The sequence below is a fragment of the Trichechus manatus genome, unplaced genomic scaffold, assembly GCF_000243295.1.
Source record: "Trichechus manatus latirostris isolate Lorelei unplaced genomic scaffold, TriManLat1.0 scaffold00018, whole genome shotgun sequence".
Taxonomy (NCBI): Eukaryota; Metazoa; Chordata; class Mammalia; order Sirenia; family Trichechidae; genus Trichechus; species Trichechus manatus.
Window position 1 is genome coordinate 10,882,636 of NW_004443954.1, and position 15,489 is coordinate 10,898,124.

Below are 15,489 nucleotides of genomic sequence, written 5' to 3' on the forward strand. Positions count from 1 at the left end.
TCTGACTGAAGGCTTTTGTTTTAGCTGTGAATGATATAACATACAGGCATTTTAGGCAGATTAATTAGTGTGCCAAATAAACTAAAAAGAGGAAGAACACGAGGCAGGATAGTGTAGATCTGAAACCACCATCATCTTCATAATGATGGCCAGCATTTACCAGTCCTGGGCTTTACTAATTATCTCATTCAGTTGTCTCAACAATTCTACTATGGAGACAGAACCAACATACAGACAGGGTTAGTAGTTTTGTACAAGGTTACATTCTAATATGAAGGACTGATTATAAAGAGAGAACTAGCAGAATTTGGTGGCCAGGCTGAGTCTTTAAGGCTGAATGGGAACCAGCAAAAACAGAGATAGATAGGGCACATCAGACACAGGCCCCAGCAAGAGCAAAGACCTACACACGCTTGAGAAAAAGCTATTTATTTGGGAAACGACAAGATTAGAACTCTGAGATTTATCTGTGATGGCTGTTGCAAATAGAGAACAGTTGTTCATTTTCTTTTCTTTTAATGGGACTTTGTTGTTTGTATTAGTGTCCTATCTGGTTACCAGGAGGTGGGGAGCACGTGTCAGCATGCTAACCTCACCAGCAGACTGACATCCCTAGCTTCCTGGGAGAGGGTTCATACACACAGAAGTATGACATCCTCTGAAAGGTGACCTTTGTCTTTGAGCACACAGGGGTCTCTGACATAAGGAGTCTCTGAGAAACATATCCATACACACTCGTGCACACAAACAAGTGTGCAAATAAACCCACACTGTGGATATTCAAATTAGTTTTCTAACAGCTGTAATTGCAGTATTATGCCCTCTAGTTAACTGTTCCTTTTAGCTAATATATTTCTTGCCAATCACCATTTTTTCCCTTGAGACTTTTGAAAACAGTATACTTATTGTCCCTTAAAAGTAAAGCTGGTAAAATTTGAGAAAAGAATTATTAATTCTAAGAAGGGGTATATTGTTAACTCATTAAAACATTTAATGGTATGTTAATTTCAGGACAATTTGTATTAGATTACCATCAAGGTAAGAATAGCATCATAATTTAACCTTAGTTTTAATTTTTCCAATTACCTCCACATTTGCAACTCTCTATGTAATCGTTGGAGTGCTGGTAGCTGAGTGGCTAAGAGCTTCAGGCTGCTAACCAAAGGGTCAGCTGTTGGAATCCACCAGCTGCTCCTTGGAAACCCTATGGGGCAGTTCTACTCTGTCCTACAGGGTCGCTATGAGTCAGAATTCACTAGACGACAATGAGTTTCAGTTATTTTTTGATATGTAATCGTTCTTGAGTAGTTTTTTTTTTTTTTAATAAGAAGAAAAGGTGATAATTTTGCATTACAAGAAGCTTAAACTGGATTGGTTCCCTGCTAGTTAATCTGGTGACTATATGATGTCTTTAAGTTCCTGGATTCATTCTGTGTCTCTCCACTTTACCATCCTCTGGTGAGTTCCCATCAGTTGACAAGATGGCTGCTTCAATGAGGGCGTTACCGCCCAGGTGATAATGTCTGGGGGAAGAAGAGCTGTTTCCTCCCATATGTCTCTTTTCACCAAAGAAGAACACTCCCTGCAGTCTCCTAGCAGACTTCCTCTCAGATCCCATTGGCTAGCTTGAATAATTTTAAAACATTCCATTACATTCAGAATTTGTGATAGGATATAAGTAGTGATTTGCAAAATTGATTCTTACCGTAAAAGTTAAATTTTTAAACAGAAAAGGAAAACCTAGTGTCTCACATTCACAATTAAAGCCACTGTGGCTAACTCATTATTTTAGATCCAGGCAGAAATCATAAGTAATTTAGGTAATTTTCACCAAAATTATCTCAGAAAAGTTCATGTATTTCAAGTGTTTCAGAGTTAACTTTCATTCAGATCAATGCCCTATTTCCTGGCAATTTAATGTATTTTTTACAGATTTGGGACTTAAACCTTGATGAGAGGTATAAATGCTATGATTATTTCAATGTCAATATTATGTTTAAAAATAATCTTGCCTGAGGTAAAAATCTTATATAGAAACGTCATGCATTTATGACTAGGATCATTTACAGTTCTCTTGCATTAACTGTATTTTGACATGCTTACCTTTGAGCAAGGGAAAATACAAGGATATGGCTATTACAGCCAACTTCCTTCCAGTTCCAACCGGATTTTCTGCTGCAAAGATCTAGGGGACCTGGGTGCTTCTCCAAATCATTCACTAATAGGAAAAAGACTTATGGCCAAATGTATTAATTTACTAATGAGATTTACACATGTAAGTGCAGACCATAGGTTATGACAGCTTATAAGGAAAATAATATGTATATGTCCTTAATCCACATGTATCTATAAAATGTAAGCTTTCTAGGGTAATCCTGGTTATATTATCTAACAATGACTATTTTTTTAATAGTTACTTTTTGTAAACTGCTATATGATATTTAAACCATGAAACATTTCCCCTGAAGAGGTTTTAGTTGTATTTGCAAACGGCAGCACTAACTTGGTTCCGCAATGTGCGGTCACCCCAGGGATGGACTCCTTACCGGAGAAAGCTGAATACGCTTCATAATGCCAGCCGGGAGATGAAGAAGAGAGTGGTGAGCTAAGGGGGAAAATCCTAGAAATGGTGTTTTTCTTTTTTTTAACTTCTATAAAATTTTATTTAAAAAAAAAAAAAGCAAGTATCTCTCTACTGTTAAAATGTTTCAATTACATAGAATTAGAATTCTGCTCATTCACTGTCCTCTCCTAGGGAAAAATGGTCTATTTTTGTAGCCCGAAGAGAAAACGCACTATTTTAATAATTAGTTTTTAATTTAATTATAAAATCAGTGCATACAAATAGTAAAAATCCAAATAGTATAGGATGGTGTAAAATAAAAAGATCACCCCCACAAATCCTAGTTTTTACTCCCTAGAATAATGCGTTGTAAAGAGTTTCTTTTGCAGCCTCTCAAAAATACTCTATGTGTAGACAATCATATAAATGTATGCTTTTTATTTAACCAAAAATAAGATCTTACTAATCATCTTCTGCACCTAGCTTTTTAAATTTAATATATCTTGAAAATAAAAGTTTCCAGATCAACACATATAGATCCACTATCCATTTATTTGTGAGGCATTGGTGGTTCAGTGGTAGAATTCTCGCGTTCCATGCAAGAATCCCGGGATCGATTCCTGGCCAGTGCACCTCACGCACAGCCACTACCCCTCTGTCAGTCCAGACTAAGACAGACTAGGAAGAAAGGCCTGGGATCTACTTCTGAAAGGTTACAGCCACTGAAAACCTTATGGAGCATAGTTCTATTCTGCACACATGGGGTCTCCATGAGTTGGAGTCAATTTGATGGCAACTGATTTTTTTGTTGTTGTTTTAGAGTCACTTTGGGTCCTTGGGTGGAGGAAACAATTTGTACTCAGCTACTAATCAAAAGCTTGAAGGGATGACAACCTCCTTCTGTAAAGATTACAGCCAAGAAAACCCCATGGAGCTCAGTTCTACTATGTAACACAAGAGATCACCATAAGTCAGAATCAACTTCAAGGCAATTGGGTTTGGTCTGGAGTCCCTGGGTGGCACAAACAGCTACGAACTTGACTACAAGCCAAAAGCTGGCACTCTGAACTCACTCAGAGGACCTTGGAAGAAAGGACTGGCAATCTGCTTCTGAAAGATTACAGCCTTGAATAACCTATGGAGCACAATTCTACTGTGCAACACATGGGATTGCCATGAGTCAGAATTGACTCGACGGCAACTGGGTTTTTCTTTTTTTTTTTTTAAGTTTAGAATCACCTACACCTGGATCTCTTATAATATGAAACAACATACTTCTCATTTTTGAAAGTCACTTTAGTTGCATATTCTGTTACTTGAAGTCGAAACACAGTTAATGAATGAATGATATTAGTAATCAATTAAAGTAACAAACTTAAAATGATAATCTGTAAACAGGTGGCTGTGCAGTTTTAGGAACACCTAAATTTTAGCTATGGAATTTAATTGCATCTAATCTAAAGAAAGAACATATTAAGTTTTAAGGTCGTAGTCCCTTCTGTAGGCTAACCTTCCAGCTCAGGTAACTCTTGTTAGCAGAGGTTGATGAATGTCACGTGAGCACCAGCAGAGAGACGCAACAGAAAGCTGTAAGCACCTCAGGAGTTATTCTGGAGGGCACTGTGGCAAGGTTTAAGTGTCCATGTTGGTCTCCAATTCCTTCTCATATGGCCCTGGGCTCAGTGGCACCAAGCTTGCCTAAATTGTTGCCATAGCATCTTGGATTCAGGGTCCAAACTAACCCTCCTCTACACCTTTCTGTAAATGTGGCTCCCACAGCTGCCCACACAGCCATAGGCAAAGGTCTAGGGGAGGTGGATGCACAGGTTCCAAAATGGGTTACGGAGTAAGATCCAGACAGCAAACAGAATTTGGGATTGTAGGCTAAGGCCCAAGCCACTCAGGGCCCAAAACAAAAGATTTTTAAACCCCTGTAAATCACTCAGTAAACGGAGAAATCCTTTTGTAAAGTGAGCATAATCACATCAATTTGTTTTGCTGGGTTTAAATTTTCATACCGTATGTTTCTTTGAGGCAAACATATTTTGTACTGAATTTTGTATCAGTTTCTGAGATGCCTAGTTTTTAAAAGAGATGACCTGTCCTTTACTGATTCAGTTAATTACATGCTCTTATGTGTATTCTTTCTGCCCATAAGATCATAAACCTGTTTCCTCCAGCACCAAGCCTACTGCTTTGCAATCAGTACTTACAATATAATGATCAAGAGAAAAAAAGAGCAATAAAATACGGGGACCGAAAATCAGTAACAGAACATGCTCATAAACAATGTAGGTAACTGCTTTATAAATGCTTTTTTTAAAAAATCCTCTATTATTATAAAAAATAACAAGGTAGCTTATCTATATAATATAGAAAAAATATAACAGCTTCTCTTTTTTCTGGTAACGGGTTCTTCGGGAGTGGAGGGGCAGATTCCAGAACGCTTACTCTAAACCTGGGTTGCCCAACACCACCAGTTTTTTAAATACTAAAAATTATAAGGGAGTAGAAGACCAAGCAATGTACTAAGGATGGGAGATCCTTCTTTTTTTTAGAGCATTTTCTCTCCTTTGTACTATTATAAGACACCAAGCCAAACCCAGTCAATTCTGTCTCATAGTAACTCTATTATAAGATATTCACATTGGAATATTTGCATATTCAATGAAAATACTCATGAGTGAGGTGAGATACTCATGACTACTAAAAGCCTCTATAGAAGTTCCAAATCCCCCCAATATAAACCTGAGGCGGGCCAACGCCTGCAAATCTAGCCCAGGATAAAGGCGACGGTCGAGACCGCGCCCGACGCTCTCCAGACCACGCGCACGTCCGGCTCGAAAGGGGCGGGTCCAGGCCCGGAAGGGGCGGGGCTCTGCCGGAAACGCCTCGGTGCTGTCTGAGAGCGCGGCTCTTCCTTTCCGGCGGGCTGCCGAGCGGGGAGGGCTGTGGAGGCGCCCTCAGCCTTGCGGCCGGGCGTCGGCGGCGGAGCCCGCGGGTACCGTAGCCGGGCTCTCAAGGTGGGACTCCCTGCGGTTTTAGTTCCTCCTGTCCCGAACCCCACTCCGCACTGGGGCCATGCCTGCCTCTGGGCCTCCCGCTCCGTGGGTGCTGAGACCGGGCTCATCGTTTTGTAGGGCGCGGGGCGCCGCGTCCTTCCGCCCCTTGCCCAGGCGCAGCCGAGCGTTTGACCCGCCGCGGGGTGGCCCAGGGGACTCTCCCTTATTGACGCGTTAACGGACCTTCCCTCCCTTTGGGTGCCAGACCGACATCCGCACCATTTGTGCAGTCGCGTTTTGAGTTTCCACCTACAAGTCTTGGGTGACGTTTCTCCATAATAAACACCAGTTTCGATGGTCCTCACCGCAGATTAATCAGGGGCTTTCTGTGACTCAAGTGAACCTGAGGCGGGTGGAAGGAACGACCGATGGCTTCATGCTCTGTGTCCCCAGTAAACCTGATGTGTTTGCGACTTTTGAGGTTTTCTGGCTCCCTTAGATGGGCTTTTTTCCTTAATAAGAGGGCATGTTATAAAGAGTGCCTGATTATCTCATAGATATGAAGGCCACCTCACTTAACTGTGATTGCTTTTGATGTTAATACAACACAGGTGACGAACACAAACTGCAAATAGTGAGCCCTGGCCTAGGCACTGGTAGAAAGGGTACTTAGGCAGCTACTGCTTTTTGGCCCTTGTTCCTGAATCTTTCATTGTAAATTTGCTCTAAACGCAGTACGCACCCTATAGAAGACCCTTAGGCCTTAAATGCCTACTATCCATGTGGGCACTTGCATATACAGAGAGGTGAACTTCTGGAAGTGGTACAGAAGAAACTCAACAGCCAGGAGGATGTAAGAACTTGTTACCTACTCAAAAAACGAATTGAAAAAAATGATTACCTCACTGATGAGATTTGGTTAATTAATGTGATTCCGCTTCCCCACCCTCCATTTGAGATACTTGCTTCTTCTGAGCCAGTGGTTAACAGCGGGAATGTGATGGCTTAAAGTAGTTTATATCTGGTATTACTGGTCTGTCCTTATCTTTGAGTCCTAAGTGGCTTCAGTTCTATTTTCACTGCTAAATTTTTTTTTTTAATTTCAAATGATAAAATATTGGTAATGAATGTAAGTTCTGAAGCATAAAAATAAATACAAGCGAACCTACCAAGCCACTTAAAAACTGGAATATTGCTAATACCACATTCCAACCCCTGCCTCCCATCCCGAGGTACTCACCAACTGAGGTTTTGTGTTCGTCGTCATCAGTACCTTGGATTTTAGGGGGAGTGGGGTGGAAAACAGTTTAATTATACATATGTACCTCTAAATGTTTTTTTGTTTTGAGCTTTTAAAAAATATAATCGTGTGTAATTGTTTTGCAATTTCCTTGATGCATATATTAAACCAATAGTTTTTATTCATCATACCGATGATGTGAAATATTTCAGCATTTCAAGAATTGAGAAAGATGAATTGTTTTGCTAAGGTGCAACTTTTGATATGTCTTCATAAATCATTCCCAGTGGCTCCCTGGTTCAATGATTTATCTTTCTAGAGTATGCAGGAGTGATCTGTGGCCCTTTGCTGTAGCTAAGCGTGTTTAGGCAGCTTGGGACTTAATTCTATAGAAGTGTGTCCAGTAATGATGCCAACGTAACATATCCTGGAACTGACTATACTAGATTTGCCATGTAATGTTTTAGGTGGAGGTCCGCACACTTTTTTATAACCTTTAACCTAGCTCATATTTCATTCTTGTCAAACTCTGAGGCAGAAAATCAATGGCTGGGTACCCATTAGAAACAACATGTCTTAAAAATCCATACTGCCACAGTGAAGAATATTATAAATGTTTATATATCATTTTTCTTGGCTAAGGTAATGACTACCATTTCCAGCTTGGAAAGATCATTTATGGAATTATTTAGGGTACTGTGAATCAACGGCAATGAATTAATCAGCAAAATGTGGGACAACTGTATAATTATAAATAAAATTAAAATATTTTCCTAATTTTTTTTTTCCTGCCGTGAATTTACTTTTACTGATAAAGCACAGTATCCAAACTTAGAAATGTGTTAACTTTGGAAATACTGTGTACTCAATCACCAGAAATCCTCAGATACGTATTTGTAATTCTGTGCAGTGTCAAGAATGTAACTTGCTTTAGCTTTCATATAAGCTCAGGAAAGCATTTAAGGTTGAGCATACTACCTAGTTCTAAAACCAGAATATAGAAACTTTTTTTTTTTTTTTTAATCGTTTTGGAGATACTTGCACAATAAGCCAGAAATGACCAAAGGGACTAACTCAAATCATTGCAGACTTTTTAAAGTTTGGGCTTGGCAGTTTAGACTACCAAAATTAAGCAGCAAGTCTATTATTCCCTTGTTCCATTAAGAGATGTACTGAACAACAGACAGAAAATTACTCCTTTACTATATAATCTCCTGATGCTAGTAAAGTGGGTTGGAGTCAGGAAGGTTGATGAAGTATGAGTGTTTATGGTTTTTGATAAAAATGAATAGACCACTCCTTAACATATAAGATGCCAAACAGATGCAGGTACAAATGAGAATTTACAAGGAAATATTTAATTTTCAGATGCTGCAAAGCCTGAGTTTTGAAGATGTATAAAGATCATCATGATAAATGTTTTCTAAAAATTTGTCAAAGAGGATGGCTATGAAAAAACCATTAGGACCACAACTGCATGTTACAGGTGGAACCGAAAGTTATGTGTAAGTTATTGTGTGCTTTTTTTGGGTACTGTACCTGGAGAAGAATACCTGAAATGTGTATTTTTTACATAGATAGGTTCAATAACTGGCACAATGATGATTTAAATTACTTTTTGCCGTTTACCCATCTGAGGGTTTCTTTGAAGAAAAGTATCTTAAAACTGAGGTGCTAGTAATTTATATTACGTGAATTATTGAAATGTGCAATTTTTTATCAAAGTGGGTGAAATGTTCTGTCTTGTCAGCCTATAGGTAACTGTGGATAAATGTTCAGGTCCTTAACCATGGTGTTTAAGAATTCTTCATTGCCTCAAGTAAGTTGGTATGATTTGTCAAGCAACCACACCTACCAGTAGTTAACGAGTATTGATAAACTCCAGAGGGCTGAGGCCATTATCTGTTAGAGTGCCTTTGCATGTCAGGGGTCTAATTTCCTTTTCTAAATATTAATTTTTTGAGGGGTACTTCTTGAATACTGAGATTATATGAGAACTTAGTTTTTTAAGTATAGAATGCTTTCTACTGTTGGTTTCTGATTTTGTGGATTTTTTTTTTTTTTTTAAGGTGTGGCATATAACATTTTGGGAAGGAAAAATGAAGAATTGGTCATGAAGACATGAATAGAAGCGAGTGAATAAAATTAATATTTTATTTAACATTGATAACCATATTTCACAATAATTCTGTAGAAAATACATGTTTGGATACTTAATATTTGCTGGCCAATAAAGTTATTTTTAAAAACTATATCTCAAGTTTGTAAATGGCTCCATTCTCAAAGTCACTAGTCAGACCTGTTTATAATGTACTTATAGGGTCAATATGAGTTGGAATCAATGGCAGTGGGTTTGGTTGGTTTTTTTTTCAGGATATAATGTTCTTGTCAGTAACAAGCTCATTTGTGGGTAGTGATTCTCTGGAGAGGTCCTAATTGCTCCATACTAGACAACTAAAAAGCCCTTATCTGGCCTCCCCATTAGAACCTGCTATCGTACTTGAAAGATAGTTCATTGGAATATTCTAACACCATTAATGTTAAATAGCAGTGCAGTTGCCCATTATGGGTAAAGGTTTTTCCTTCTGTAACCTGTAAGCTAAGAGTAGAATTGTAATACGTAAAGATTTTATTTTTAAAAATTAGCTTTGCCTTCTGAAAACAGCTATATAGTTACTGGCACTATTAAGTTTTCAATAAATATTTGTTGAATGAATGACTAGGAAATAAAATAGTAAATTGCTGACGATTTTGTAGAGTGAGTGGGAGAGCTGCCCAACTTTACAAAGTGTCAGTTTCAAAAGAATTGAAGCACTGTAATGTCTTGTTAATAAAGTCGCAGTTTTGTAATTACACTTTGCTTTTGAATGAGAATATTATTAAAGATTTAGGAAGTGAAACCAAAAAATTTACAAGATAGGTATGTTTTCTCGTGATGTTCCCTACCTTCAGCAGATAACCTTCCCCTCCAAAAATGAAGACTGAGTTTGCAATTTTATTTTTCTTGCTATTTGAGCCCTTTCTTGTAGCCAGTTAGATTTGAAGAGCCAATTTGTAAATTACTCGCTTTTTGCTTCAATGCAAATGATATTTTTCATTTAACGTAACGTAAAAATATGAAATTGCCAAGACACTTCCTGACTTTCATATTCAGGACTTTTAAAACTATGTTTATATAATGGACATGTCACTCTAATAAAGTCTGCAAAGTCATCATTTGTAAGTAAAACATTCTAGTTTAAAGTGTTATTGCCATCTTGTGACAAATAGAGTGAACTACATCATAAAGTATTTTCACATTGTTCTGCAACATTCTCTGTGTTTTTATCTGTTTGCCACCGGTACACTCGGCTAACCCAAAGTTTTTAATAGAATTTTCCTTGGCAACCCTTATCACCATGTTCTAAGTTTTAAAGTTTCTCTTCAGTTTTAAAAGTTCTGCTGTTGGTTTTAGGGGTTTAGATTAGTTTTTCTCCTGTTAGCCATTACTTTTGAGGGCACCATAATGTTATTTTTTTAATGGCATTGTAATGTACTGCACAGTTTTACCTGAAGCATTACTTCAGAATCATTTTCATATGCTCAAACTTTCCATTGTTTAAATAGGACTGAAGAAAAAGTCCTCAAATTGCTTACTCATCGCTAGAGAAAACAGCTGTCCCAGGTCCGTATGTGGCAATAAACTGTTGGAGCTGTTGTAAGCACTGAGTGAGATAGCTATCCCTTTGCTCTAAGTGTTCTTCGTTGTACAGTTCAGATGGAAATACTGCATTTGGAGCAACACAAAACAGAGCAGCCCCTAAACAAAGAAGGAAACACAGGGTAATTGGATCATGTAAAATGCTAAATATAAAATCACATTGTCAGCCAAAATCTCTGTAATGAAAGTTAAGAAATTAAGTCCCGACCTATTCAATAGAGTATTTCAATAATAATTATTTAAAGCTGACTTTAATTTGAAACTAATGGCTCAGTAAATGTGTAAATACCAATGGAAGAAAGATGCTGATCTTTAAAATTTTAAAGTTTGCAAACTTTTAAGATTTGTGATCTATTGAAGCATTCATTACACAGTTTTGAAGCTGAAAAGTGATGTGAGGAGATGGTAGAAGTAGGGAAAGAGGTGTTGGAAGATAGGAAATATCTTTTTACCTGATAAAGGCTAAGTGAGTGATCAAGGATGAAGACATCACAGTAGTACATTTCTCAGTTATTAAAAACCATTGATAACTGTAGGAGTCAAGCTTTATATTCTATAACCAAACCAAACCTGCTGCCGTCGAGTCGATTCCGACTCAGCGACCTTATGGGACAGAGTAGAACTGCCCCATAGGGTTTCCAAGGAGCGCCTGGTAGATTCAAACTGCCCACCTTTTGGTTAGCAGCCATAGCTCTTAACCACTACGCCACGAGGGTCTATATTTCATTAATTAATTGAATGAGTACTGAAACATGGCAGGCCAGGAGTACAACTGAGAGCCAGGTAGACAGTTCCTACTTTCCTAGAGCTGCCTCATCACTAAACATTTAAATAGCCCTAGACTCTGCTGAGACTGCCGCCTTTCACTGGTTTACCTGAGAGTTTGCTGTCCTCTGAGAATGCTGCCTTTCCTGTGGCTCCAAAGGGAAACTGCTTTTTCTCAGAAAACTCCACATACCTTAGTGCTAGAGGACAGAATCCTTGCCTGATTTACTGCCTTTTTGCTGCTTCCAGACCTTTCTCCTGCTTCCTTCTCGGTAGAAATCCCTCCTTTGATGCTCATGCCACCTGGCTTAACCACCCTTCCCTTTCCACAGTGATGTCAACAACCAGCTGTCAGTACTTGGCTCACAATCTTACCATCTTCCCTAATTCCTACCATTTGGTGATTTCCATTTAAATGACCTGTTTAACGCCTGACTTCCTAATGTCCTGAAACCTTTCTCCCTCCACTTAAGCCAGACATTCCCACAGTCACATGAGACTGACATTGCCAGAAACTTAACCTTCAAAACCATCAGTTCCAATGCCCCACTCCCTTACACTACTTCCTGTGCTTCTGACTCTCTTGCTCAAATGTGCCAGGTCTTCATTTCCGAGACCTCCAATTGGCTCCTGCTAATTCACTTTGCTCTTTAACCAGACTGAGTCCTTCCCTTGCAAATCTTTCCACTCCTTTCCCATCTGCAACATTCTACCACACTCACCTAATAAAACCTCAGCCCTGCGTGAACCTGGCCATTCACTTTGTGCCTGCACTCAGGCTGCTGGGCAGAAAAGCACGCAATTGGCATTTCTTGGTTTCACTTTAAATGGCTCCCAATCATTCACCTCAGGCACTCAACACTGCCTGGCAAGCCTCCTGAGTTTTTCTAGTAAACTTGTTCTTCTGTCCTCCACAATGACTGTTATATTCCAATCTTCTCAAATCTTTCATTTTCAGCTGATGAGTTTGAGTAGTATATATGATGGAGCCCCCCTCACCTTCACATAATCAAATCTACACACTTACCTTGCTCTGTATCCATTTTCTTTCCTCCTGTAAAATGAGTAAGTGATCCTTCCCATATCTGCTCCGTTTTTTTACGGATTTCACTCTTTTGATCTTCCCCTTTCTGTAGCATTGTTAGGTTTCTCTCTACTGCACATAATGCTTTAGTATCTTCTGTCTTTTAAAAAAAATTTATAGCCTCTCCAATTTTTTCTATTATTGTACTTTAGATGAAGGTTTACAGAACAAACTAGCTTCTCGTTAAACAATTAGTACACATTGTTTTGTGACATTGGTAACCAACCCCACAACATGTCAACACTCTCCCCTTCTGGACCTTCGGTTCCCTATTACCAGCTTTCCTGTTTAAATAAAATTATTTGTAGTGATCATTAGGAATTTAATAAATTACCATATTTTAATGTGAGAGATGTTTCAAATAATAAGGCTGCAATTAGCACATCTTCTTTAAGCACTTGATTCCTTAAGTTCAGTCGAGCATGTGCTTCAGATAGGGAAACTCTAAAAAAAAAAATTAATCCCAATCAAAATAGGTTGATATTATAAAAATAATACATATTTGGGCTCCAAACCAAGACATATATGAACATTAGCCACACCTTAAAGATCAACATATTCTTACTTTAAAAAAATTTTCTTTTTAAAATATTTTTTTTTCTACTAATTTGAATAGATTATTCCAGAAAGCATGTATCCTGACAAAGAGTTGATTTCCACCCTGGCTTACCGTTATCATTCTACCCTCCACCCCCACCACCCCAAGTTCTGTTCCGATAAATGCACAGTTGGGGAAATTAACCTCACTAAATATATTTATCTCTTAGAGACATCCTGGAGGTTTTCTCCCAGTTCTTCATCTAGCTGAAGTCCTCACAGAATCTTGGAATTTCGGTGTTGGAAAAGATCTTAGGAGTTCAGAATCCCACAGATAACTGAATTTCTTCTACAGCATCCCATGCTACTCCTTCAGTCCATACTGAACTTCTCCTAGGATTCACTACTTCATGAGGCAATCCATTCTTCTTTAAAATTTTTCTGTTTTTAAAACAAGCTTTGATTACCTGAAGGATCTTCCTTGAGCTTTCAGTAAGGCAGAGGTGATATACTACTTGAATGATTGCTGGATTTGAGAATCAGAAAACCTGTGTGAGTCTCTAGCATTTACTAGCTGTGTGACTGTATAAATCTTTTAAGTTCTGAGGATTTTTTTTTTTTTTAAATCTCAGCTATAAAACAAGGATAATAATAATTTATACGGTTATTGTGAGTTCAAATAAGTAAAGCCATCTGAAAGTTTTGCGACCAACCTACAAACTTTATATAAATGTAAGCTAAAATTGGCTTCACTGCAAGTTCTACCCATTGGTCCTTGGTTCTGTCTTCTGGGACAACAGAACAAGCCTAATCCTTCTTAAATGTGATAGCTCTTCAAACACTCAAAGACAGCTCTTACAGTTGCCCCGTGTTTTCTTTTCTCGAATATTCCTGGTTCCTTTAATATGTTATGAGAATAATTTTCAGGTACCTCACCATCCTAGCTGCTCTCCTCGTGACCAGAGTTAGCTAATACTTTTCAGTACCTTACTACAGCTGTGATTTGACTAGCAGAGTAGAGGCAGAACTAGCATTTTCTTGCTCTTCATATTATATTCTGTTAATACAACCCCAAGCCTCAGTATTATTAACAACCGTGTTACACTGTTTACTCTTAAATGTAAAAAAAAAAAAAAAGAAACTTCAAGGCTTTCATATCTTTTGATATTAAGTCATATCATCTTTTCCTACACATTCACACTTATGCTAAGAGTTTGGCTCTAATTGAGAACTTTACATTTATCCTTTTAACTTTTATCTTTTAGACTAAGGTCATCATTTGAGCCTGTGAAAATCTTTCCAGCTTATTTATAAATTTTTTTCATGTTCTTGAAGTCCTCATCCAAGCCCCTTCTAAAAATGTTGACCAGGGCAGAATACGCATAGACCCTTTCCAGGAAAGGGAAGTATTATTCAGCTTCACTTCTCTAGAAGAGCAAAGATGGTATTATTAGGCACCTGCCTACAGAAGTGAGAGAAAAAGTCAGGGCTTATGACTCTTCTGAGTAGTGGTTCATTTGCTTTCCTGGTTTCATAAACCTCACCACCACTCCCAGTGTTTATTTCTACAATGTGAAAAAGTAGAGTTGTCATGTTAACATTAACTCTGCATTTTTTTGGATCAATATAGTCAAATGTAAACTGAGGCTCTGTGAGTTTAAATACAAAATATCTTTTTGCTACAGAGAAAAAACACTATTATGAGAAAATACAACTTTAAAAGCTTTTAAGCTAGAATAATATGATCATTTTAAAGATTACTTCAGAAAATGCAACACATTTACAATTCCATTTCCCACTTTAAAACATTTATTATCAAAGAGTTGATTTCTACCTTGACTGATACTTAGCATTTTTTTTTCAACTTTACAAAGATAAATATATAGTTGGGGAAATTAACTTACCTAAACATATCAATCTCTTATATACCCTTACTTGATACTTCCTGCCAGTTCTTCATCTGTCTTACCTTACATTGCAATTTTAACAAGATATTTATTTACTTAGAGGACTAGTTTACTCCTGGTTCTACTTCACAATTTATTTCTTATTTTATATTGCAGTATAACAAGATATTTACTTATTTAGTGGATTATTTTATTCCTGGTCCTACTTCATAATTTGTTTGCAATTATAGTTTAATACTATATCAAATGAAGTAATAGTATATCAGTAGGGGACTATTTAAATTATGGTACAGCCCTACACTGTAAAACTGATGGAGCTATTAAAACAGAATGAGATAGTTCTTTCTGTGCTGAGAGTATGGTATATATACCATCCATGCTTCCATTTAGGCAAAAAAAATATATCTAGCCTTATGATAAAATATATATGTATATGTTTATATATTTAAATAAAGTATTCATTTCAAATATTACATATTTAAATAAAATTAAAATAAAATAAAATAACATATATGACATATTAAATTATATATATGTATATGCTTGTACTTTAATGGATAATTTCTGAAAGGATACACAAAACTGTTAACAGTGATTATCTCTAGGGAGTGGAACAGGAATGGGTAGGGTTAGCAGGACACTTTACTCATTTTATTTTAGACTTTCCTTTTACCATGTCCATACTTTTATA

General features: G+C 37.5%; 1 protein-coding gene, 1 long non-coding RNA gene and 1 other non-coding gene across 4 annotated transcripts in view; 2 read left to right on the plus strand and 1 right to left on the minus strand.

Annotated features, from left to right (window-relative positions):
• Nucleotides 1-5,463: 5,463 nt before the first annotated feature.
• On the plus strand, nt 5,464-9,057 carry LOC111819774 (uncharacterized). Of its 2 annotated transcripts, none has more exons than XR_002823348.1 (4): nt 5,464-5,586; nt 8,174-8,310; nt 8,556-8,624; nt 8,875-9,057. It is a non-coding gene; the product is annotated as an uncharacterized LOC111819774 (long non-coding RNA). The 2 variants fall into 2 exon arrangements; XR_002823349.1 differs by lacking the exon at nt 5,464-5,586 and adding an exon at nt 5,625-6,418.
• On the plus strand, nt 8,395-8,484 carry LOC111819779 (small nucleolar RNA SNORD87). Its single transcript, XR_002823366.1, has one exon. It is a non-coding gene; the product is annotated as a small nucleolar RNA SNORD87 (small nucleolar RNA).
• MCMDC2 (minichromosome maintenance domain containing 2) overlaps nt 8,836-15,489 on the minus strand; it is a 28,964-nt gene continuing 22,310 nt past the window's right edge. Inside the window, exons 13-14 of the mRNA XM_004372545.2 lie at nt 12,689-12,798; nt 8,836-10,604 (exon numbers count right to left, since the gene is read on the minus strand). Coding sequence (XP_004372602.1) covers nt 10,438-10,604; nt 12,689-12,798 — 277 coding nt within the window. The 3' untranslated portion in view covers nt 8,836-10,437. The remainder of the gene's footprint in view (nt 10,605-12,688; nt 12,799-15,489) is intronic.